At 41.1% G+C, this 23,460-nt stretch overlaps 1 protein-coding gene across 1 annotated transcript in view; it reads left to right on the top strand.

Moving 5' to 3' along the window:
- Positions 1 to 23,460, top strand: part of VWA8 (von Willebrand factor A domain containing 8) — a 321,202-nt gene that overhangs the window by 177,934 nt on the left and 119,808 nt on the right. Inside the window, exons 22-26 of the mRNA XM_090050444.1 lie at positions 7,772 to 7,847; positions 9,997 to 10,132; positions 12,677 to 12,796; positions 13,861 to 14,066; positions 22,203 to 22,354. Coding sequence (XP_089906570.1) covers positions 7,772 to 7,847; positions 9,997 to 10,132; positions 12,677 to 12,796; positions 13,861 to 14,066; positions 22,203 to 22,354 — 690 coding nt within the window. The remainder of the gene's footprint in view (positions 1 to 7,771; positions 7,848 to 9,996; positions 10,133 to 12,676; positions 12,797 to 13,860; positions 14,067 to 22,202; positions 22,355 to 23,460) is intronic.

Genomic DNA, 23,460 nt, shown 5'->3' with positions numbered 1-23,460 from the left:
TGCCTTCAACATTTGCATATATGAGAGGTTCAATTATATGGTCTTGCACTAAGGGAGAATTCAGTCCCAAAAGTGCAATACCACAAAGCAGATTTTTTCAACATTTCATTTTCAGAAAAGTTGTTTCAGGAGACGTCGTGTTTTGAGAACTGGCAATAGGAAAATGGAGTTTTCATTCTCTTGTTTTCCAATTTGTGATCCAGGCCGATAATGAGGGATCATTTGTGTGGTTGCCTGTGTGAAATGAGTTGTGATTTTGCTCCAGTCCATACATGAACTGTGGACTAATGCTGCTTTTGACACTGATTAGTACCTGCTTAGTCTTTACATTTAAGTTGCTAAGGAGTTTCAGTGGACATAGCATGTACATTAGTTAAAGTGAATATATCCCAAAAAGAATCTTTGTCTATAGTAGATTATTTTATAAGACTTGAACATCTGGAAATAAATTAGTGAATAAACAGAGGCTATTTATCCTTTCTCTGGCACCATCAGTTTCTAACAAAGGTATGTATTCATTAAGTAGGACTTTAATACGAGTCATGCACGTCAAAGGGGACAGTAAATATTAAACAAAACTGAAAGAAAAAAAATATTCTGGTCCAATTAAAATACCAGCTGGAAGGCATGTATATTTCCTAGGTAAAATAGGTATAGGATATAAACAGGTATTCATTTCTAGTGCTAATAAGTTCACAGAATTCAGGGCAGGAAGCAGAGGCAGTGCAGCTCTACTTGTCCCTGAGGCACCAGAGACAGGTTGATCTATGGAGAAAACCCCTTCTGCCCCAGCACAGACAGGGTGCAGCTAGAAAGCTGCCATGGAGTGTGAAGTATTTTCTTACGGCTGGGACTGTCCCAGGACTCGAGGAGAGCTCTGACTGCAGGACAGTGCTCCCCCCCACTACCTGTCCTAACAGTCTGTGGAAGAATACATCTTGCTTTTTGCACCACTTCTAGTCACCCCAGAAGGGAGCATGGGCTGGAAGGCAGGTTCTCTTGGGGCTAGAATAGTCAGTACCTTTCCACTCCCCACTTCATGCAACCCTTCAAGTCAACCCAGACAGGTATATGGGGTAAAAGGCAGAAGAAATGCAGCTGAGCCCACACTACAGTAGGACAGGTCCCGCTGCAGGGAAATGCCCCTCAATCTGTGCAGGGGGTAACTGCTTGGAGTTACAAGCTGAAGAAATGCCCCCTCCACCCCTTTTACCAAGGTCCATTCAGTGCCTGGGGGGCACTGGCACCCACTGTAAGGTCCCATAGAAGTTCCTGACATCACACTCCTGGGTGGGCTTTCATGGAGCCAGTGCCTCCAGAGGGAGGGAGGGAGGGAAAGCAGGGGACTGTGAGATATTGGAAATCATTGCCATCCAAGACAAGCATGCATCTATTCAAGTTAATGCTGGAAGAGAGAGTGTTTTGTGGTCAGAAGTGATCTAACTTTCTTCCAGAAGAGCCAGTTCTGTTCCACAAGAAACACCTTGAACACTGTATGCTCTCTTTTTGTGTTGAATGAAAAATTCTTCTCTTAGCATAAATGTAATGCCTGTCCATAGCCATAGACCTGTAAGTCTTGTAAAAAAAAAAAAAAAAGAGAGAGAGAGGAGAGAGAAATGACCAGTGCATCCTTGCAAAGAATCAAGGAGCAGTAGGAGCTGCTGGATTTTGTTGCCTGCCATTTTTTGACCTGGGGAAAAAAGGCAGGACTGAAGGTGGTCTCTAGGTAGGTATAAACGAGACATTGAGCGCTACTTTTCACTTTCAAGAATAGTACAGAACTAATTAGCTCATTTAACCAAGAGGACAAATCGTCAAGTCAGTTTTTTCTCACCTGGTTTTACATTCTTGCATCCTTTCTTCCCTATGTCAGCTGTGCCTTGATCTTACATGCCAAGTGTTATGAACCTACAAAGGCTCTGTTGTTCATGTCCGTATTAGAGCCTGGCTTATGGGAGGCGGTATCTAATTAGTAAACATGGGCTAGGAAACCAGGACTTTTTAGGTCATTTGCTGTCAGGAGCAAAATTCTTCATCTTGGTGACAAGAATTCCAGACATGTATTGTTTGGTCTTACAATCTGTACTTGGATTTTTACAGCATTCCAAAGTCTTTCAGTCTAGCATGTTGCCAATTCTCAGTCATTTAATTGTTATTCACCTTACTTTTTTCTAGAGCAGATTTTCCAAAACATATGTCAATTCTTATTAACTTTCCATTATTGTATGAATGGAATTTAACTCCATTTAGCATTTAATCCATGATAAAGTTGTTGATCGAGAGACATTAATGAAAACTAACTGCATATCTTGTATTTGTTATATGAGACTTAAAATTATGTCCATTAACCCTAGCAAAATTAGACAGACATGCTAAGCAAATACTCAGGTCTGTTTTGTCAGGAGATCAAGAGGGTGACAAGTAGAATTATATATATCTACACAAAATATTCAGCTGTCCTGATGAGTTGAACACCCCTTAGAAGTTTCATAAAAATATTGTGAAAAACCAGAAACTACAGGGAAGGAATAGAGATTAGGGAGCTGAGAAGAGATTTCACAACTGTTTATTCACCATCCTAGGAACCTTCTAATACCATGCCCTTACATTTGCTCTTCTTACTGAGATGTCCTGGAATGTGCTGTGCACACATAAGAACTTCTGCACGTTGATAGAAGTTACATAACACCTTTGTGCTCTCAGTGAATTATGCTCCTTCCCACCGTTTCCTTGTATACATTTTCTCTCTTGTTGCTTCTTCTCTTTCTCATGCCTTTCCCTTTTGTCCTTCTGTTTCATCTTTGAAATGTGCATTTGTCTTCATCTGGGATCCTGTTTTTCTTTGATAAAAAAACAAAACAAAACAAATTTGAGACTAAAAAAAGTAACCCCAAATCCACATTTTTCCGTGATTAAAATGAAACACCACTACATGTGTATGTGTGTCTGTATAAATATGTATATGCATGTGTGTATAAATATGTATATGTATGTGTATATATGTGTGTGTGTGTGTAATATATGCATATGTATGTGTATGTGTGTGTGTGTGTGTGTGTATGTATATATATGCATGCGTGTGTATCAGTGGCATTTCATTTCAGTCACAGAAAAATGTGGATTTGGGGTTACTTTTTTAACTGAAAAAAATCTTTCATTAGTCTGAAAATCCTCTGTCCAACTCTAAACCTGACCTAGCTTCTTTCCTCTCCTTTTCTTCTAAGTTCAAATGAATGGTCTACACTGATTTCTCTTAGCCCTGCAAAACTGAAAACCCTGTATAAATCCAGTGGCCCCATCTTCATCCTCATTCTCCTTGATCATGGAGCAATTTGTGTGCTCCATCCTGCCTTTCCTTAGCTGCAGTATAGGAGCTATGGTTTCATTATGCTGAGGTGCACAATTGCCTGTTTTGGGATTTTTTTTGATTGGGTTAAACTGGTAGTCCACTAGTGTGATTCCTGCCTTTCTTGCAGCTTCCTTGGAGGCAGTGTGGGATGAAATAACCAGATTTGGAAGTTTAATAACAATTACCTTGATGCCTTGAGGTGTATTGGCAGTTATTTTCTCTTTTCTTTTTTAACCGATGTGTATTCTTTTGTTACCAGTACCCTATTAAAACATATTTCTTCTGTGAACTCTCTTGATGTTGATTTCTGCCAAAGATAACATATTTACTTACATACCACTTACACCTGTGTTGGTGTGCATGTTTTAAGCAGGGAAACTGATTTTTCTTCACTGGAATAGAAGCAGGGAAAACAATAAGCAAGTAGACATGGTGCAGAAATGGCTGTCATTTCTCCCTGAAGCAGCAAGCAGCAGTAATGGAGTCCAGTAGTAACCCTCTCGCAGCCATTGATGATGAGGCAGTAAGTAGCTTTTGGCTGAAGAGCCATTGAGCTGGCTGAGCATGAATGAGCTGCTGTATGCAGTCTGTAGTATCTTGATGAGGCTTATAATGTGGAAGCAACACTTTATTATTTACAGGAACTTATACTTACTTATTTACTTACTTCCTAAGGCCGACCAACACTTGTAATCCTTTGGCCTCCTTGATGATCCTCTATTTTCATCTTCTATGAGCTATCTCCTCCCAAGTCTGTCATACATTAAGAATCTTCAAGTCTCTTCCTATGTTGACTTCAACCAACAATTGATGGACTACCTCGCGGATGTCATCCTTTTGGTTGATGCACATAGCTAATTTTAATGTTTCTTGATTCCTCCACTCTTACCACATGGCCAATCCACACTAACCGCTGTGCACACACCACAGTTGAAATGAGGAGCTATTTCTTGTTGTTTTGTAGTTCTTAGTTACTTTTTTGGCTTCATTTTCCTCACACTGGAAGGGTCATAGAGGCCTTAAAGGGACTTATGTAAAGAACAAATTACAGTAAAGAAGTAATAGTCTTGCTGCTGCCCTTGCAAGGGTCTGGGACCCAGTTTTATTGTTAAAGAGTTTGCTGCCAGACCCAGACAGTCTTCTGAGTGATGCCACACTTCCTGGAAACTGTTTTCAGGAAGATGCACTGTGTCACACAGTTGCCCGTGACTCTGGAAAGATCTTTTTTTTTCTATGTTCTGCCTTCCATAAGCAAGGTGCTTGTCTTATTTGGGGGCATGTAGGATATGAAGAAATACAGTGTCTTCTCTTAGTGCTTGTCTTCACCAGGATGTTACACATCCTCAAGGAGTTCTGATGCTAAGTGTGACTTACTACAATGTAGATAAGGACTGTTGTATTCAATGTCATGTCAGGTGGTTGTGAGTAATACCTACTGAAGCCATAGGATTAACCCACAAATGTCAAATGCATTCTTTTATTTTATTTTCAGGGATTGCAGTTGTTGGTCTTTTTTTTCAGTTTTGCCCATATATCCCCTTGTGCCCTTTCATAATATCAGGGCAGGGATCTTTTCCTCGCACTGTTTATCTATCTCTGTTGTCTCTAAAGTAGCTCTTCCCACTTATTAAGAAGTCCTTGTAATCTTCAAAATATTATACAATTCCCTGTCCTTTCTGTGCCTTGCACTCTACCCAGGCTTCCCTCCTGATGGCTTCCTTTGTCCTTCTGTCTGTATACTTTCTGCTTTGAATAGGCCCATCTTCTTTTATCTTTCAAATGTCTCCTGAAAGCCCATTTGTCCCATGAATTATTTTAGATTTAATTGTCCAGGGACCATTGTATGCATGCACTGGTCTTTGGTTGGCATGACTTATGTGTTATCAGTGCTCCTGTATTTAAAGATTATAACTTCTATGGAGCTATACTAATTTACACTATATGGGGAGTTAGCAGACTGTAATTAATTAGTAATCAAAGAATGAAAAAGGTAGCTACAACATTGTCTGGGTTGAGATGTTTGCTACATCCGGTATTAGTTCTCTGTGAAAGACAGGAATGATGACAGAATGGGGATAATAAACAGATTGCTTTACTGTCATAGTAGGTTTAAGATAGTGGGGAAATGATTTTGCATATTATACTTGTCTAGAAGAAGCATTGTTCTGCAGAAAAGTAATTTAGTATTTATATTTTCATTACAGTCTTGTTCAGAGTTTTCCTTTTGATTGGGGCAATACAAACCTAGATTTTTTCAACTCCCCTCCCCCCACCCCCTGCCCAGTTGAAATTCCATTTAAGTGGTTAAATAAGAAAATAGTTCACACGGTTTCCTGTATTATCATGTGCACAGGAGACTTTGGGACAGATCAATCATGACCGTAAAGACAAACAAGGAAGTATTACTCGTTGGGAATAGAATGCTACTGACAGCAGTTTTAAATAAAGGAAATTTGGATGTTAAATTTCAGTTAAAAGTTGGAAGTTGGCCATTTAACAAGTTACTCCTAACAACAGAATGTTTGCTTTTCTGGGTATATGAAGCTTATTTAAGTTCTGTTTTCTTACAAAGTGTTACAAAATTAAAGATGACACTATTGTAGAATTTTAGAGTGATGAATAATCTTAGCTTGAGCAAACAGTTTTGTAACAATAGATGGATAAGGAGAGGGATTTTCACTGAATTAAATCATATACATACATTTGTATATATTTGTGGAATGTATAAAAATGATGCATTTTCTCATCAGGACTGTTTATAATCTTGCTTTCTCTGAGAAATAATAATGTGGAATATCACCATTAAAATATTAATTGAGCTTCACTTTAACAATATGAATTCCTGACTGCTTCATCTGTATAGGATTTCTTTGTTTTTCATGTAAAGCACAGATAAAATGGAACTAATGGTAGTGCACTACACTTCCATATGAGAAAGATAGGTTCTGTTTTTAATTTCTTCCTTTCCCAGGCTCAAACAGGTTGACAGTGAGTATTGCCAAACACTAACATTTCCATATCATTTTAAGATTAGTTTAATCGTCTTTTAAATCCTCAGTTTAGTTCTCTTTTTAGTCCTAGAAAATAAAGTGGAAAATGTGAGACTTTATGAATTTTTCCATGCAGCTAATAATGTGGTACCCCATGACTTTACCTACCATATTTACTTGATTCCAAGACAAGGTTTTCTTCATTCACCATTGAGCTTCATTTAGAATCGAGTATCAGACCACTTCAGCTGGTTGTTGTGGGGAGCAGCTGTTCAGGGAGCTCAGCCAGGCCAGGGACAGCATCAGCGGCATGTTGGTTCCTCCTTCCTGCCCAGCTCCTCTCCTCAAGCCTCCCTCTCTGGCAGGGAGTTGGGCAGGGAAGGAGGAATCTGTACATTGCTGTTGCGGTCTTCAGCCAAGCCAGGCTCCCTGCGCAGCCATTCCTCCCAGATCCCAGCTAGAGCAGTCTGACCCCTAGCTGACACAGACACGGAAGGAGGCCCAGAACCATTCATCACCCTCTCCTGCCCCACAATACAGGAAGCAGCTGTGGCAGCTTGCAGATTCCTCCTTCCAGCCTCCTCCTGAGCAGTGGGGGAGATGGCGGAGCAGAGAGGGAAGGAGAAGTCTGGGTGCTGCCAAGTTGAGCTCTCTGCACAGCTGCCTCCTAAGGTGTGGGACAGAAGCAGTTCAGAAGGGGCTCTGGGGCTCCCTCTGTACCTGGGGAAAGCAGTGAAAGGGTGAGGCAGGTAACCAGGGCCAGTTGGGGAGGAAAACCTAGAGTGGCAGGCAGCAGATGGTAAGTGGCAGGAGGGCAGGTAGAAGAGGTGCAAGGGCCAGGGGTTAGGCTGCCTGCTTCCCTCCCTACCTCCTGGATCGGTTGGGGAAGGCAGTGGAAAGAAGGGGAGACAGAGGGCAGAGCAGCAGCTGGGGAGGCAAGTGCTGGCAGGCATGTGACAGGGAATAAGTGCTGGGGGGGGTGCCACAGGGGGAAGGACATGAGTCAGGTTTCCTGCTTCTCCACTGTCCACCCCCCTGTTCCTCTGCCTCTGTTTGCCCCACTGCTTTCCCACCACAGTGGGCGGGGGGGGGAACTAATTTAAGATGACTCTCCAATAATTAGATATGGAAAATTATCACAGATTGATAATTGTCCATGCCTAGAATTTATTATTTGGGGGACATCTTAAATTCCAAATCACCTTGCATTCAGGTAAATACGGTATGTTATAAATCTGCAACACTAAACACTACCTCCCTGAATTTTTGTAGAGAGCTGATTGTTTCTGAGCTTTACACTTATAATTCCTTTTCTTCTTAAAGGAAGAAAACTCTACGGTGTTGCTGTCAAATAGAGCTTTCAGGGTTTTTTTTTTCAGTTTATGATAAATTCAGTTTTCTTTTGTTTCTTTTTTTCTTCCTTTAATCTCAGAGATACCACTGTACAGAGCCTTACTCAGCAGCCTTCAGTTAAAGATGGTCTTATTATATACGAAGACTCACCACTGGTCAGTATTTAAATTATATTTATGCATTTGAAAATAAATTTCCATTTATAACATTATGTTAAACTATATTGGGGTCTCAAAAAAGGTTCACATATTCTGAATCTGGCTAGAAAATCTTTATCTTTTTACCCTTGATGCTGTACTTTTAATGGGCATGTTACACAGCAGCAACAAACCCTAATGCGCAAAGACACTGTGGGCCATTTTGAACTGCTTGTACTTAGGAATCAACCCAGAGTGAGTAGGCAGGTAGTTGATTTTGTGAGCAGATCACGGGGCTGACTGTGATTTTCGTGGGCTTATCGCAGCAGGAAATGCCTAGGCCTGATTGGCCGAAGGGTCTCAGTGGCCACACTCCTCACTGCTGATTGGTGGAGACTGGAAGGGCCTCACAACAGGCAGCTCTCTCAGCCAATCTGCAGTGGGGGTAGGGGGGAAGGCAGCCATTTTGGCTGCTCCCTTTTGTGTGGGCAGTCTTCCTCCTCTCATTCTCCACCCTGGCAGGCTGCGCGGGCAGGTCATAGTGGCCATGAGGATTGATGGCTCTCTCTGGGAGCCAACACTTTATTTTTAGTAAGTTTTTATATTTTTCCATGGATTTCATGGACAAGTCCCAATTTTGTAAAATTACAGATTGTGTAGGTCCCTACTTATACTATACTTACATTTTCTGTGTCACCAATCATACAGTATAGCATTTGGTGTTCTGACATACCTGCCACATAAAAGGAGCAAGCCCATGACTTCATCTTGAAATAAGCTGAAGCTCATTCTGACTGGTGCACTGACACTTCCCCATTTCTCTTTTCTGGTTTCTAAACATATGCCATACAATCTCAGTGAAGCAGATTCCCCACACATTCCCTATCCTCCAACTTTTTGCTATCTTCTCTGTCACTCCCCTATGCACTCCAGACTCAGACTACTTATGTTCCTTAAAGACTGAACTACATCTCACCTCCAGCCAGTAGTTTTTGGTCTTTCTCAGTTCCTCACTTCCCTCTCAGGTGTAGCAGTCTTCCCATTTAGCCCTGCTTGAACCACAAGAGTCCTACTTTCTTATTGTACCATCTCCTTCCCTTCCACACATACCACAGTTGCATATCTAAATCTTGCTTTCGCTCCCAGTCTCTGCTGCCCTTTCTCTGTTAACACTGCTGTGCTACTGCCTATGGGCCAAGTTTTGTTCATAAGTGTCGAGGCAATCACCAGTCACCAAATGTTACATAATTTCCACGTTTCATATCATTTGTCGAATTTCCTGCCATGATAAGCGAAATCTTTTCTTTCTGCAGCATCTAGATCTGCCTCTGCCCCATTAGCCAGCCAAAATCGAAATGTAGCTTACAAAAATATGTTGATTTAAAAAAACATTCTGTGCTGTTGCCAAGATCAATATGTTGATTTAACAAAATCCTGAACTGCCAATGATTTCTATTGATATGATCATCTTGGAGAGCGACTACTTCCAAAGTGGTTACTTGAGATCCCAGCCCTTGAAAACCAAACCACTAATTTAGGTTTCTGAATTTGGCATTAGGAGTCTAATTTAGGCATTCAGTTTTGAAAACCTTTTCTACCATATATAACTGACCTATTTTCAGTTGAAAAGTAGATCAGAAACAGAAGAAAGAGGTTGTGACTCATACACTAATGCATGTATCTTACTTCAGTTCCTTGTATTCATGTCTACACACAAAATACAGACACTTGTGTATTTATTTGTACTTAAACTGATGACAATTGGATATAATCTCAATTTATTATTTCTCAGAATAAAAGCTGTAGGGCTGAAGCTCACTAAAAAAACAAAACAATACTTTTCTCAAAGATATGGTTACCATATTAATCTATTTTACTTTCTTAAAGGAAATATATTTTTAAATTAAGTCCAGTTAAAATAATTTTATTGGAGCATTTCTTAAACCATATTTTAGGTGTTAACACTGTCCATTTTTTCCATCAATTTTAAGCAACCTTTTATTAATTCTTTTTTAATCCAACTGTATCAATTATCATTTTCCTTCTCATAATTTTACTGTTTTAACCGGCAGAAGGTGAGCACACAACATTAATATAAAGAACTGATAAATCAGCAATGCAGTTCCTTATATTGTGGTGTCTATATGATGGTTCTTCTATCTCCTAGGTGAAAGCAGTCAAGTCAGGGCATATCCTGGTTATTGATGAGGCAGACAAAGCTCCAACAAATGTTACCTGTATTTTAAAAACTTTAGTGGAAAGTGGAGAAATGATTCTGTCAGATGGGAGGCGCCTTGTTGCCAGTAAGTAGATAGATACCAAATGCTTTTATCATTTACAGTTTTAGCAGTTACATCTAAGTGTAACCACAGAAGAGTCTGAGTGGAAAATATTTGCTGTTAAAAGGTCAGTTATTAACAGTTTAAAGGGGGAGAGGTCTTCACAGAATACTTGTGTAAAAATGCCTGTGAGGTACCATGTTTGTGTTTCAAAGATCACCTGTAAAGTTACTAATTTTATGAGTTAAAAGGGGTTGGTTTGTTTTTTCTAACTAGGACCCCTACAGTCTCACTTGAGATTTTATTTCTCAAGTCAAGCTTCCTCCTGCTTATTCATTACCCCTTGGAATAAAGATCTAGTAAACCAAATTATCTTCTTAGGTCCATCTATGTGTTCCTGTCGTCCTCGGCAAATCCTTACCTCTTATTTGGTAATTAGAGAAATCTTTTATGTGTATAATTCTTTCTCTTTTTTGGGGGGGAGAGAGAGAGAATGCAATCCAGTGAAAGTCACTGAGAAAATTAAACATGAAAGGTAATGTCATTTTAGAATCACTTCTCAAAATGGAACCGTATTTGAAGTACCTCTTCAGTATTAATGGGGATGGTGTGTTATGCAAATAATTATATCATGTTTTTCTTTACAGATCGGGAGTGTAGTAATCTTTTGAATCCAAATGCTACAATTCTATAACTTTGCGACATTACAAACCACTAAGCTGACATTTTAAAATAATGCTGTCTAGTTGTCTCAATACGTATACTAGTTTTGTGGCTGAGGGGAGAAATAGTAGAGTGACATTGGAGAAATGTTACTTGGCAGCTGATAGCAGAGATTCTAGCTTGAGTCATAGTTTCATAGTTTCTAGGGTCGGAAGGGACCTGAGCAGATCATCTAGTCCGACCCCCTGCCATGGCAGGAAAGAATACTTGGGTCAAACGACCCCAGCAAGATGTTCATCTGACCTCCTCTTAAACACCCCCAGGGTAGAAGCCTGCACCACTTCTCTCTGAAGCAGGTTCCAGACCCTAGCCGCCCTGACTGTGAAGTAGCACTTCCTGATAGCTAACCTAAACCTACCCTCTGCCAGCTTGTGACCGTTATTCCTGGTCACTCCTGGCGGTGCTTGGGGAAACAGTGACTCCCCCAATGCCTGCTGATCCCCCCAACTAGTTTATAACAGGCCACAAGATCCCCCCTCAGCCTTCTCGTTTGGAGGCTGAACAGGTTCAGGTCCCGTAGCCTCTCCTCATAGGACCTGCCCTGCTGCCCCTGATCATACGAGTGGCCCTCCTCTGGACCCTCTCCATGCTGTTGACATCCCTCTTGAAGTGTGGCGCCCAGAACTGGATGCAGTACTCCAACTGTGGCCTGACCAGTGCCACATAGAGGGGGAGGATCACCTCTTTGGACCTGTTCGAGATGCAAGGTGCGGTTGGCCTTCCTTACTGCCTCTCCACACTGCTGGCCCATGTTCATCTTGGAGTCAATGATGACCCCAAGATCCTTTTCCGCCTCCGTGCTGACAAGAGGGGAGTTCCCCAATCTGTAGGTATGGTGCCGGTTGTTCCTCCCGAGGTGCATCACCTTGCACTTGTCTGTATTGAAACCCATCCTATTCTCATCCGCCCACCCCGGTAACCTGTCTAGGTCTGATTGTAGCCTGTTGCATCCTTCCAGTGTGCCCACGTCCCCCCACATCTTAGTGTCATCAGCAAATTTGAACAGGGTGCTTTTTACCCCCTCATCCAAATTGCTGATGAAGATGTTGAACAGTGCGGGCCCGAGGACCGAGCCCTGCGGAACCCCACTGCCCACGTCCTTCCAGGTTGAGAAGGACCCATCCACTACCACCGTCTGGGTGCGGCCCTCCGGCCAGTTGGCAACCCAATTGACTGTGTGGGTGTCTGCACCACAGCCCCCCAGTTTCTTACTGAGAACGGGGTGAGAGACAGTGTCAAAAGCCTTCCAGAAGTCCACTGCTACCCCTGCATCTAATGATCTGGTGATCTGATCGTAAAAGGCCACCAGGTTAGTCTGACAGGACCTGCCACTGATGAACCCGTGTTGGTTGCCCCTAAGCATGCAGTCCCCTGCTTGCCCCTCCTGGATGTGTGCCAGCATAATCACTCCTGTGATATGGAGCCCGTGGACATATGGCTATGGCTTCTTGCAGATTCCTGATGATCTCCAGCTTTCTGGCCAGGTTTTTCTGAAGGAGGGCAAACTCTGACCCTCTTCTTGCTACTCCAGATACAGCAGGATGTAGAAATGTCCATAAAGGTTTTTTCCCTGGGTTATTTCCTTTACCTGAGTTGTCTCCTCACACATCTGACTGCAGACAGGGGTAGCTGTGATCCTGAGAAACTGACTACATTCTTGACTGTAGAACATTCTACCAACAGATTCAGATTCCATCATTTATGATAAAAAATAATTACAGCCAGGTGATGCGGACCCTTGTAGTTTGGCAACATGCTAATGAACTAAGAGTTTTTTGCTGGATTGTGTCACCTATTGATTTTGAAGCTAAAATAGTTTCTTTAAAATATTTGTGTGTTTTCTAGATCCTGCTAATGTAGATGGGAGAGAAAATGTAATAGTAATTCATCCGGATTTTAGAATGATAGTTCTAGCAAACAGACCTGGATTTCCTTTCTTGGGAAATGACTTTTTTGGCACCCTAGGTAAGTGATTTGCATGAAATGGGGAGCATCCTAAATTATATTATTAATGGAATTGGTATGCAAGTTCCAAGATTTCATTTTTTCCCCTAAACCTTTTAATGAAAAGAAGAAAGGGGAAATCTTAGGCAGTTTTATTACCTTCAGATCAGTTCTTGTCCGTACCATAATGAAGGAGAAGGGAGCAGGGGAGGGCAACCAGGCGCCAGTCCCAGGCATTGATCCTGGGTGGGGTACAGAAATAGCAGCAGCATTTCCAGCCTACCTGCCATTGCACTGCCTGCAGTTTGGCCTCTGACACTGCCCCATGTGCAACCAAGGATGCCCATAAGCACCCAGTTACACTTCTGGGTCTGGTTTTCACAGGCTTATAAGGCCATGGAAAAGTCTCTTTGCACTGAGATTAACCATCCACTGTCCTCTCTTGATTGGAAAAGCAGTATAGAAGTGGATATACTTGCAGAGCTGCTGCCACCCCCTGCTTTCTGGAGATCAATTCCACAGTGCTTCCATTTAACATCATCAGTTGAAAGTGATGGAGACAAAGTTCAGTGGTCAAATGCAAGCTCAATGAGAACTTCACTTTTTTCAGTGGCAGCGGATGATGGAGTCAGAAATTCCAACTTCCCTCATTTTAGCCAAGTTCAAGCTTTTTTACTTCAGTTTCCCTAGTGTTTAGAATCATAGAAATCATAAAAAAATTAGGGTCTGAAGGGACCTCAGGAGGTCATCTAGTCCAATTCCCTGCTCAAAGTAGGACCATCCTAACCAAGGCTTTGTCTAGCCAGGTCTTAAAAACCTCCAAGGATGGGTTATTCAGGCTAAAACTTTCAGAAGTGATTAATGATTCTGACTGCCTCAATTTTATGCATCTGAAAAACACAGACCTTAAAAGTGACCTGATTTTTTCCATTGGACCAAGGATTCAGTACCTTCTGCAAGCTTCCAGGATTTTTCCAGTTATGAGATCTATGAAGTGAATGGTATATAAAATTTAAGTAGTATTGGTACTATGCCATCATTTTCTAATGTTTTTAATGCATATTATTGTGCTTTTTTTATTTTAGGGGATATTTTTAGCTGCCATGCTGTTGACAATCCCAAACCACAGTCAGAGCTTTCTATGCTTAAGCAGTATGGTCCTGATGTTCCTGAGCAAATTCTTCAGAAACTGGTGGCTGCTTTTGGAGAACTGAGGAGCTTGGCTGACCAAGGAATTATTAACTATCCTTATTCAACCAGAGAAGTTGTGAATATCGTAAAACATTTGCAGGTAAAGTATACATAATCTGAAATTCAGAACTATAAAACAACTTAAAGGAATAATAGTGAAATATAATTTTTGAAAATTCTTCGTATGTTGTAGATTAAGGATTTTAAAAAAAAATTAACGTTTTGAATTAAAGGATTCATCTGACAATTGCATACCTGTTATTATATATTACCTGGTCAGATAGTATGTTGGTTGGGTCCTAACAGTACCTAGGTAGCTAATTTTTTTTGTGGGTGTATAAAATATGCATGTTTTTATTCTTTAAAAAAGCCTGTGTCAGAGGGTAAGAAATTGAAAGTCTGGTACATCATTCATATTGATGTACTATATTTACTTGCATCTAAGACAAGATTTTTTTCCCCAGTCAGCATGGAGGGAAAAAGGCCCTTGGCTTAGATTTGCATACAAAGAAGGGAGAAGGAGATGGCCAGAATAAGACCCACAGCAGCTTCCTGCCCTGCCCCTTCTACATCCTGTCTGTACTTCTTCCCCATCCCTCCCCCACCTTTCTCCCAAGGGTAAGGCTAAGATTCAGAGAGAGATCTAGACAAACTACCAATGCAGCCAAGTATGCTGTTGGCCTTTTTCACAATAATTTGTCGAGGTCTCTCTGAATCTTAGCCCTATCCTCCAGTGTATCTACTACTCCCACCAGCTTGGTGTTTTCTGCAAACTTGCTGTGGGTGCACTCCATCCCATCTTCCATGTCACTGAAGATATTGAACAAAACCAGCCTTCTACACTCCTTTTTCATTTTTGGCCCATGAACAGGCTTTCATTTCTAGCAGTAGAAATTTCTGAGAACTTTCCCCTCTCCCCTGCTTCCTGTGTCTACCTGAGACTGGGGTATCCTGATCTGGGGAAGGCATAGGAAGTAGTGGTTGCTTCACTCCTCCCATTCCTGGAGGGGAGGGATTACAGTGGCAGGGAAAGACTCCTGAAACCTCCTCAGACCAGGGATACTTAGGTCTGGAGAATGGGTCTTTCCCCGATGCTCCACTCCTTCCTATAGACCAGAGTAGAAGGGGAATGGGGCAAAACCCCCAGCCTGTTCCCCCAGATCAGGCAGTCTCTGGTCCAGGAAAGTGCGGAATGTCAGAGTGCATGGCATCTGGGTTGAAAACTGCTGATTTAGACTAGCGATAACATAAAAATATACAGTATAACAGTGTACTGGGCTGCCTGAACTAAGGAGATAAAAGCTAAGGTTTCATACTAAAGCAGCTTGTAACTGAATTGTTAATAAGTGAAGTATAAAGATTTATAAATGAAGATCTGTGAGCAAAGCATTAGTCAGAACACAGAGATTTACCAAAGTAATGAGTACCATTATCAAATTATGAAATGCTAGGCTTGAGAGGTTCTCTGACTTTCTGGAAGAGCTATACAATTCAAATGCTGGAATTTTTAAACAAATATTCAAATTTAAAGTGAAATACCAAAAAATATTAATGGGATAATAGGCTGCTATGCTGTAGGGCAATGTTTTATATTTAAAGGGAAAAAATGGAACTCTCTTGGCTCTTCCCTTTTGACATGTCCGTAGATAATCTGTAATTTTCATGTGTATTTTTGTGGGAGTCATCAGGTGGTGGTGGTGTTATACCTAGTCTTACACATTATTTTTCTTTGAATTAACACGGTATAAAAGCATTGAAGAAAACGTGTTGCTACTGGTGATACAAAATTTTTGGGCAAAGTGGTTGCAAACAGCAAAGTACATTGCTGTGTGCTTTTATCCCCTTTGCTGGGTCAGAGTTGCCCAGAACTGGACATTGTAGGCTGTGATTTCTGAAAGTGGAATTTGTCTGCCTGCTGTTTGTGACCACCTCTGTTCAAAGACTAGTGTATTTAGTGCAAACAGTCTGGACTGAGCAAAGCCCTATCTTGGATTATTAAATTTTCATTCAACACAAATCTTTGAAAACCCAACATTTTGGTAGGAGAGCAACAATATTTTGTTTACAGTAGATTGTTTTTACAGCAATCACCTAAAGAAGGATGAGCGTAATGTAAACAGTTCATGTAAACATAAACCTAGTAGTTATTCTAGAGCAACAACCTTCCAGGTTTTCAGGTAGGAAAGGGTTAGAAGGAAAGGAAGGAGGGAAATGAGTCAATGAACATTGCTGACTTGCAGGAAGGAAGGAGGGAAATTAGTCATATTGTTAAACAGTTTCCTTACAGCAGTTCCACGGCCCTGCTTTCTTTGTACTATTATTGGTGTTTTCTTTCATGTAATTTTGGAAAGTTTCTACTTCTGCAGAAAGGAGCTAGATGCTAAGGCAATATCTTTGTTGTTGACAGATAACTTCTGAGTACCAGAGCCAGTCAGACTAGAGAGAATTCTGTATTCACTGTGCAGGCAAGGTTCCTTGGGTAGATATGATATCTTTTATTAGACCAAATGAGTAGTTGAAAAAAAGTTTTTTGCAGGCTTTGGAGCATATTAATTGATCATTCAAATCTTTGCGGTCTGATTAAACATTATGCTAGCTAGTTAAAGCTAAGCCGTGCATTTATGGTTATTGAGTCGTAATCATATACTGATACGTAAGCCAATCAGAGTGCATGGAATTGTATAGCTCTTCCAGAAAGTCAGAGAACCTCTCAAGCCTAGCATCTCATAAGGCTAACATTGTGTAGACACATCTATTTATGTAACCAACAGCACACAAAGAAGTAGTGAGGCCACCAGCTTTTCCCAGCACCTTCAGTGGTGGCTGAATGACTGGGTACTACTTGGGTTGACCGGGGGAAGATTTTGAAATATGCCTGGAGTGGGGCTTAAACCAGAATGAAACACTTTAATACCTCTTCCAGCTTCCTCCAACACAGAAGTGTTAGGAAACTTATAAAGTGCTTTGCTAACTGTTTGGAATCTCCGTGCTCATTCTGGTAAAACAGACTGGATGATAGAATGCAACATTAGTAGCTAGATTGCACATTTGTAATATAAGTTTAGGTAAGAAGGCAAACTTTGGGCCTATAACAGCTGATTTAAAGGGCAAAACTCATGGTTTTCCTTCTAGTTGAGGGAATGAAAACTGGGGTTTTGCTTACATTTGTAATACCTGCAAATTATTTTTTAAATTGGTATTTTTTTGCTTGTTGATCTTCTGAAGGAGATTATAAAGTTAGTCATTCATGTGTTTACCTTTCATAAAAACTTACAACCATAAAAATAGTGACTTTTAACCAAGTCACCAGTGGTAATGGCTTTGTGTCAAGCCAAGTAGCAAAGATACTCTGTGATAAGCTGTTAAAAGCTAAAACTATCTTATTGATTGTTTAAAAAAATAACCAAGAATATAGGAGTAAAATATGAAAGTCTTAGAAGGTGCACACAAGTGTTACTAGTAAAGGAAAGAATCAGTGAATGAGAGCCAGATGCATTAATGGAAAGTCAGTATTTTCTCCACTAATCTGGTTTTAAAAATCAATATAAACCAAATGATTTATTAAGACAGTCAACTCCTCTGCTTCAGGTAAACGGTCACTGCCAGTCTTTGGTAAACAGCTTTTTCATCCAGATATTAAAAGTTGGCTGGATTTGTACTGTTTGAAGCAATAGAGCTCAGTTGTTAAAAATGTGATTAACTTGAAAACATTTTAGCAAGTTTTCTAATCTAAAATAATTTTTGTGACAGAGGAACATGTATTCCTAAAAAAAGTGTACATGCAAACCGTACAATACAATATTGATACAAAAGACACTGTGATATCAGTTTGCTTCCCTGAAGTGAGAAATATTGATGTCAGAAGTTACAAAATAGTACACAAGAGGTTACATAAATATTTGGAACCATTAGGAAAGATGTATAACATTTGAGTCAAATGGCCTTTGCAGCATCCAGAATAAGATAGCCAAATCAATATATGTTTAACAGAGAAGGCTAATCAGTTTTCAGTGTACTCGTTTCTGGAAAATTACTAAATAAATTGGTGCAAGTGTTGGGTATACTTTGTGATAAAGAGGAAAGGATCATAAAATCATTGTGTTGGGTTCCTAGACCCTTATCTGTAGTACAGCTCTCCAGTCAGTTGTCACCCATTTTGTATTTGTTTTTGATTATTCTTCCCGAGGTGTAGCACCTCACATTTGTGTAATAAGTGGCAATAACTTAAATACCTCTATGTGCTTTTACTGTTGACAGTATGTACCGTGGATGTTTCTACTGCTTATTTTGATAAATCTGTGGTTTATTTCCTATGCTATTTAATACTTATTCATATTCTAGTATGGTGAAATTATTTACTTCAAACATGTCAAATTTAAGGTCTATTTTGAAGGGGTCAAAATTTGGTCCTTGGAAGTTTTTGACACTTCAAGGCGCATGCACATGCTTAATTCTTCTACTAGATAGCCATGCACTGGGGGGGAAAAGTCTAGATCCTTGCCACAAAGACCTTACAGCTGAAACAGACAGCAAATAAAGAAAGAATGGGAAATGTGAGAAATCCCTTCATGTTAGCTGAATGGTTTGTTTTATTTACTTTAATCATGGCCATGAATGATTTTAGCCACATCACTGCTGTTAAATTAAATTAAAATTTAAATTAAATGTAAAATTATGATAACCTGTATCAAGGCCCAAGCTTACTATAATTTAGTACATTTTTTTTAAATTTTGATTTACGTAGCTTAGACCATGCTTGTTTGCTGGCAGAGATTTTTTTTAGAAAGGCACAAATGACTGGCAAAAGTTACTGGCAAACCACCTGGAACCAATTTACTTCTGTAGTTACAGAGATAATACCATCTTTATTTTAGTTTATTCAACTATTGCACTTTGGTGGCAGACACAGTCAAAGCTGGGAAATCGGTGCTGTTGGAAAAGCAAAGAGTTTATTTTGTTTTTCCAATCCAGGTTTGTCCGCGTTTAAGTGGCTAGTCACACACCCCACAGGCAGCACCAGCAGGGGCTGTATACCACATGGGCCTCACTAGTGCAAGCCATGGACTGCCCAAGCTCCCCACTGCCCAGGCGTCCCCTCTGCTGCGCTGCATACATGTCCTCACCTCATCCTTAGCTGCCCATCTCTGGGCTCTTCCAATGCACCATGCCATGTGGGCATCCCAAACCATGCGCTTCCCTGGCACCATAGGCTATGCTGCTTCATTTTGTCCTGCCCTGTCCCTTGTGGAGCTGGCAAGAAGCCAGAGGAGGGAGGGGGAGCCCAGAGGCCCTGGCTGCTGCAGGAGCCCATGGATCCACAAATTAACCCCTTATGGGCCACGTAAGGACTCTGGACTGCCAACTGGAAAGTTCCAATCTTTGAATAAATATGAGGAGTAAGAGGATGAGATCAACTGTTTCTAAAATTTTGAAGGGCCATTTTTTATTTAAACACTCCCAAGGTAGGTAAGAACACCACTACCCTTGGAAGACAGTGACAGGACTGGCTGCAGCACAAGGGTGCTACAGTGCTGGCTAGCCCCGCCCTATAGCACTCTCGTGCCCCAGCCAGCCCCTCTGCATCACGTTGTGCTGGGTAGGAGCATCCCCGGGTTGGCAAGCTGACTTTCAGGGCCCCGTGCCAGCTGGGGCTGTGTTGCATGGCTCAACATGCTAAGGTCCCAGGTGCACATGCAAAATGCTGTGCCTGGGAGCAATAAACATGACAATAGACATGAACCGCGCCACAGTTTATTGCGTCACATTACTACCACGTGGAGACATGCCCAGAATATTTTATAAAACAAGAAACACAGGACATAGTGATTGAAACAGTCTGTTAAGGTTCAGATCACTAATGACAGTGTTTTCTTTGTTGTAAATGCAGAACAAAGGACAGGTTTTTAAAGTATATATTTAAAACTTTCTTATGCACAGCCTAATTTCCTGCAATAGCTACAGCATGGCAAGAATCATAGAAAGCAAAGTAATGCTCTAGTAAATAAATGCATAATTCAGTACTTTGTAATCCAGAAGTTAAAATTAGAACTAATAAAACGTCTGTTGAGTAATGTCTTTCATAGTTTCATAGTTTCTAGGGTCGGAAGGGACCTGAGCAGATCATCTAGTCCGACCCCCTGCCATGGCAGGAAAGAATACTGGGGTCAAACGACCCCAGGAAAATGTGCATCTAACCTCCTCTTAAACAGCCCCAGGGTAGGAGCCGCACCGCTTCTCTTGGATGCTGGTTCCAGACCCTAGCCGCCCTGACTGTGAAGTAGCACCTCCTGATATCTAACCTAAACCTACCCTCTGCCAGCTTGTGACCTTTATTCCTGGTGACTCCTGGAGGTGCTCGGGGGAACAGTGACTCCCCCAATGCCTGCTGATCCCCCCTGACTAGTTTATAACAGGCCACAAGATCCCCCCTCAGCCTTCTCGTTTGGAGGCTGAACAGGTTCAGGTCCCGTAGCCTCTCCTCATAGGGCCTCCCCTGTTGTCCCCTGATCATACAAGTGGCCCTCCTATGGACCCTCTCCATGCTGTTGACAATCCTCTTGAAGAGTGGCGCCCAGAACTGGACGCAATACTCCAGCTGTGGCCTGACCAGTGCCACATAGAGGGGGAGGATCACCTCTTTGGACCTGCTCGAGATGCATCTGTGGATGCATGCCAAGGTGCGGTTGGCCTTCCTAACTGCCTCTCCACACTGCTGGCCCATGTTCATCTTGGAGTCAATGATGACCCGCAGATCCCATTCCGCCTCCATGCTGACAAGAGGGGAGTTCCCTAACCTGTAGGTATGGTGCCGGTTGTTCCTCCCGAGGTGCATCACTTTGCACTTGTCTGTGTTGAAACCCATCCTATTCTCATCCGCCCACCCTTGTAACCTGTCTAGCTCTGATTGTAGCCTGTTGCAGCCTTCCAGTGTGCCCACGTCCCCCCACATCTTAGTGTCATCAGCAAATTTGAACAGGGTGCTTTTTACCCCCGATTTTACCAAATCGCTGATGAAGGTGTTGAACAGTGCGGGCCCGAGGACCGAGCCCTGCGGAACCCCACTGCCCACGTCCTTCCAGGTTGAGAAGGACCCATCCACTACCACCCTCTGGGTGCGGCCCTCCGGCCAGTTGGCGACCCATTTGACTGCGTGGGTGTCTACACCACAGCCCCCCAGTTTCTTACTGAGAACAGGGTGAGAGACAGTGTCAAAAGCCTTCCGGAAGTCCAGGAAGACTATATCCGCTGCTACCCCTGCATCTAATGATCTGGTGATCTGATCGTAAAAGGCCACCAGGTTAGTCTGACAGGACCTGCCACTGATGAACCCGTGTTGGTTGCCCCTAAGCATGCAGTCCCCTGCTGGCCCCTCCTGGATGTGTGCCAGCATAATTTTCTCGAACAGCTTGCCTAAGATCGAGGTGAGACTAACCGGCCTATGGTTTCCCAGGTCCTCCTTCCTGCCTTTTTTGAAGATAGGGACCATGTTGGCCCTCTTCCAGTCCTCCGGTACCTCACCAGAGCACCACGAGTGCTCGTAAAGCTGTGCCAGGGGACTTGCAATGACCTTAGCCAGTTCCTTTAGAACTCTAGGGTGGAGATCATCCGGGCCGGCTGACTTGAATACGTCCAACCCCTCCAGAAGCTCCCTAACTAAATCCTCGCTAACCCGTGGTCCAGGTGTGCCTCCCCCGGGGCCCGAGGGGGGCCCAGCAGGGAGGTGGCTGTTCTGGTCCCTACTTAGGAAGACGGAGGCAAAGAAATCATTAAACAAAATCTTTGATCAAATGAATTATGTAAACATAGTATTGATGTAAATATTTTCCTGATTAGGCCAAAAAACTACCAGGTTTAATGTATAGTTAGCTTTAAATCAGGAAGTTTTAATGGTTACCAGCCAATAAAAAACAGTCTTTCTTTAGGAAAATGATAAAGGTATGAATACAACATGAGATTAAAAATGATTATTTAAATCATGGCTTTCTGCTTTCTGATTTAAAGATTCAAGATTATGGTCAGTAACTTGTATCATTTTGATATAAATCAACCACCTGGTCTTTTGAGGAAATAAGTATACCATTTTTCCTATTGTTTATGACAGGTAGGCCTATCATTTCTTTCTATTTATCTTTAGCAGTTTAATTGTACAGACTCGCTATAATAAAGTACATTACTATCTACAGTAATTTAAGAGTGTAATTAGTGAGAGTAATTTTTGGTTTTTGTTTCTTTGCAGAAATTTCCAACTGAAGGGCTTGCAAATGTGGTACGAAATGTATTTGACTTTGACTCCTACAACAGTGAAATGCGTGAGACTCTTATCAACACTTTGCACAAACATGGGATACCTATTGGAGCAAAACCAACCAATATACAGCTGGCTAAGGAGTAAGACTAACATAATTTAAATTAAGAAGACTGATCTCTCTCAGCCATTTTTCACCCTGTTATCTTGCTGCTAATTGATTAAGAACATCCTGGGATACTTGAAGATAGATCCTATTTTGGCTGAAGTTTTATTTTCTAGAAATAAATTATGCCTGACAGTCAGATATAACTGATAAATGTAGTTCTTATTAATTAGTAATATTTCATCTTTAACATCCATGTAAACTTTGATAGCTTGTATGATAAACAGATACAACAAAATAAAGGGAAATATTTGTTTCTTTCTCCTTCTGTGTTTTTATTGAATTACTACTCATTTTTCTGTTAGTTACCATAAAAAATCCATTTTTCTCTGATAGATGCAGAAATTAGTACTTAATCTTCTCAAAAGGCAATATAACAGCAGTTCTGCATAACATAATACATAGTAAGCTACAAGAATGGTTGTATTTATTTGTCTACATAACAATTATTTTTTAATAATCAAATTTATTGACTGAACTTGTTACACTGTGTACTTTTGGAGAGGTTAGATCCAAAATAGCCAAGTCATTATAAGAGACTAAAATATGAAATCGCAACTGATTTGGTCTTTAAACCTTTACATTTCATGCTTTTAGGTGGAGATTATTTGATGATTAAATCATATATAATAGAAGTAGTTTTTGTTTTTAAATCTTATTTTCTGATGTTTTGAAAATTTAATACCTTTGAAGGGTTCTGTCAGAAAAATGAAGCCATTAAACTAATATGAGAACTCTTAATCTGAAAACAAATATTTCCCTTTTATGGTGAAAACATAGGCTATATTTTAAGAAAACTTTGCTTTACTCATGATAGGTTTCTTTTATATTTGCTAAGAAGCAGCTGAATTTACTCCTTTGGCAAAATGCCTTGATATCAGGTGTTTGTACAGAATTCTCATGTAGGAGCACCACTATAAACTATAATCATGCTTAGCAACCTACATAGACATTTTGAAAGCAGGCTGGCAATATAATGACTGTATTGAAACTTTTCATCTTGATGATTGAGGAATTATATGCTTAGCGAGCTGATGCTTGAGTAACTACCACATACTGCAAGATGACAGTGTGCAGTATTCC

This window comes from Crocodylus siamensis, chromosome 1 (assembly GCF_052110815.1).
Source record: "Crocodylus siamensis isolate JL-2025a chromosome 1, ASM5211081v1, whole genome shotgun sequence".
Lineage (NCBI taxonomy): Eukaryota > Metazoa > Chordata > Crocodylia > Crocodylidae > Crocodylus > Crocodylus siamensis.
Note: the sequence above shows the minus strand (reverse complement) of the source record. Positions and strands in the feature narration are given on the sequence as shown.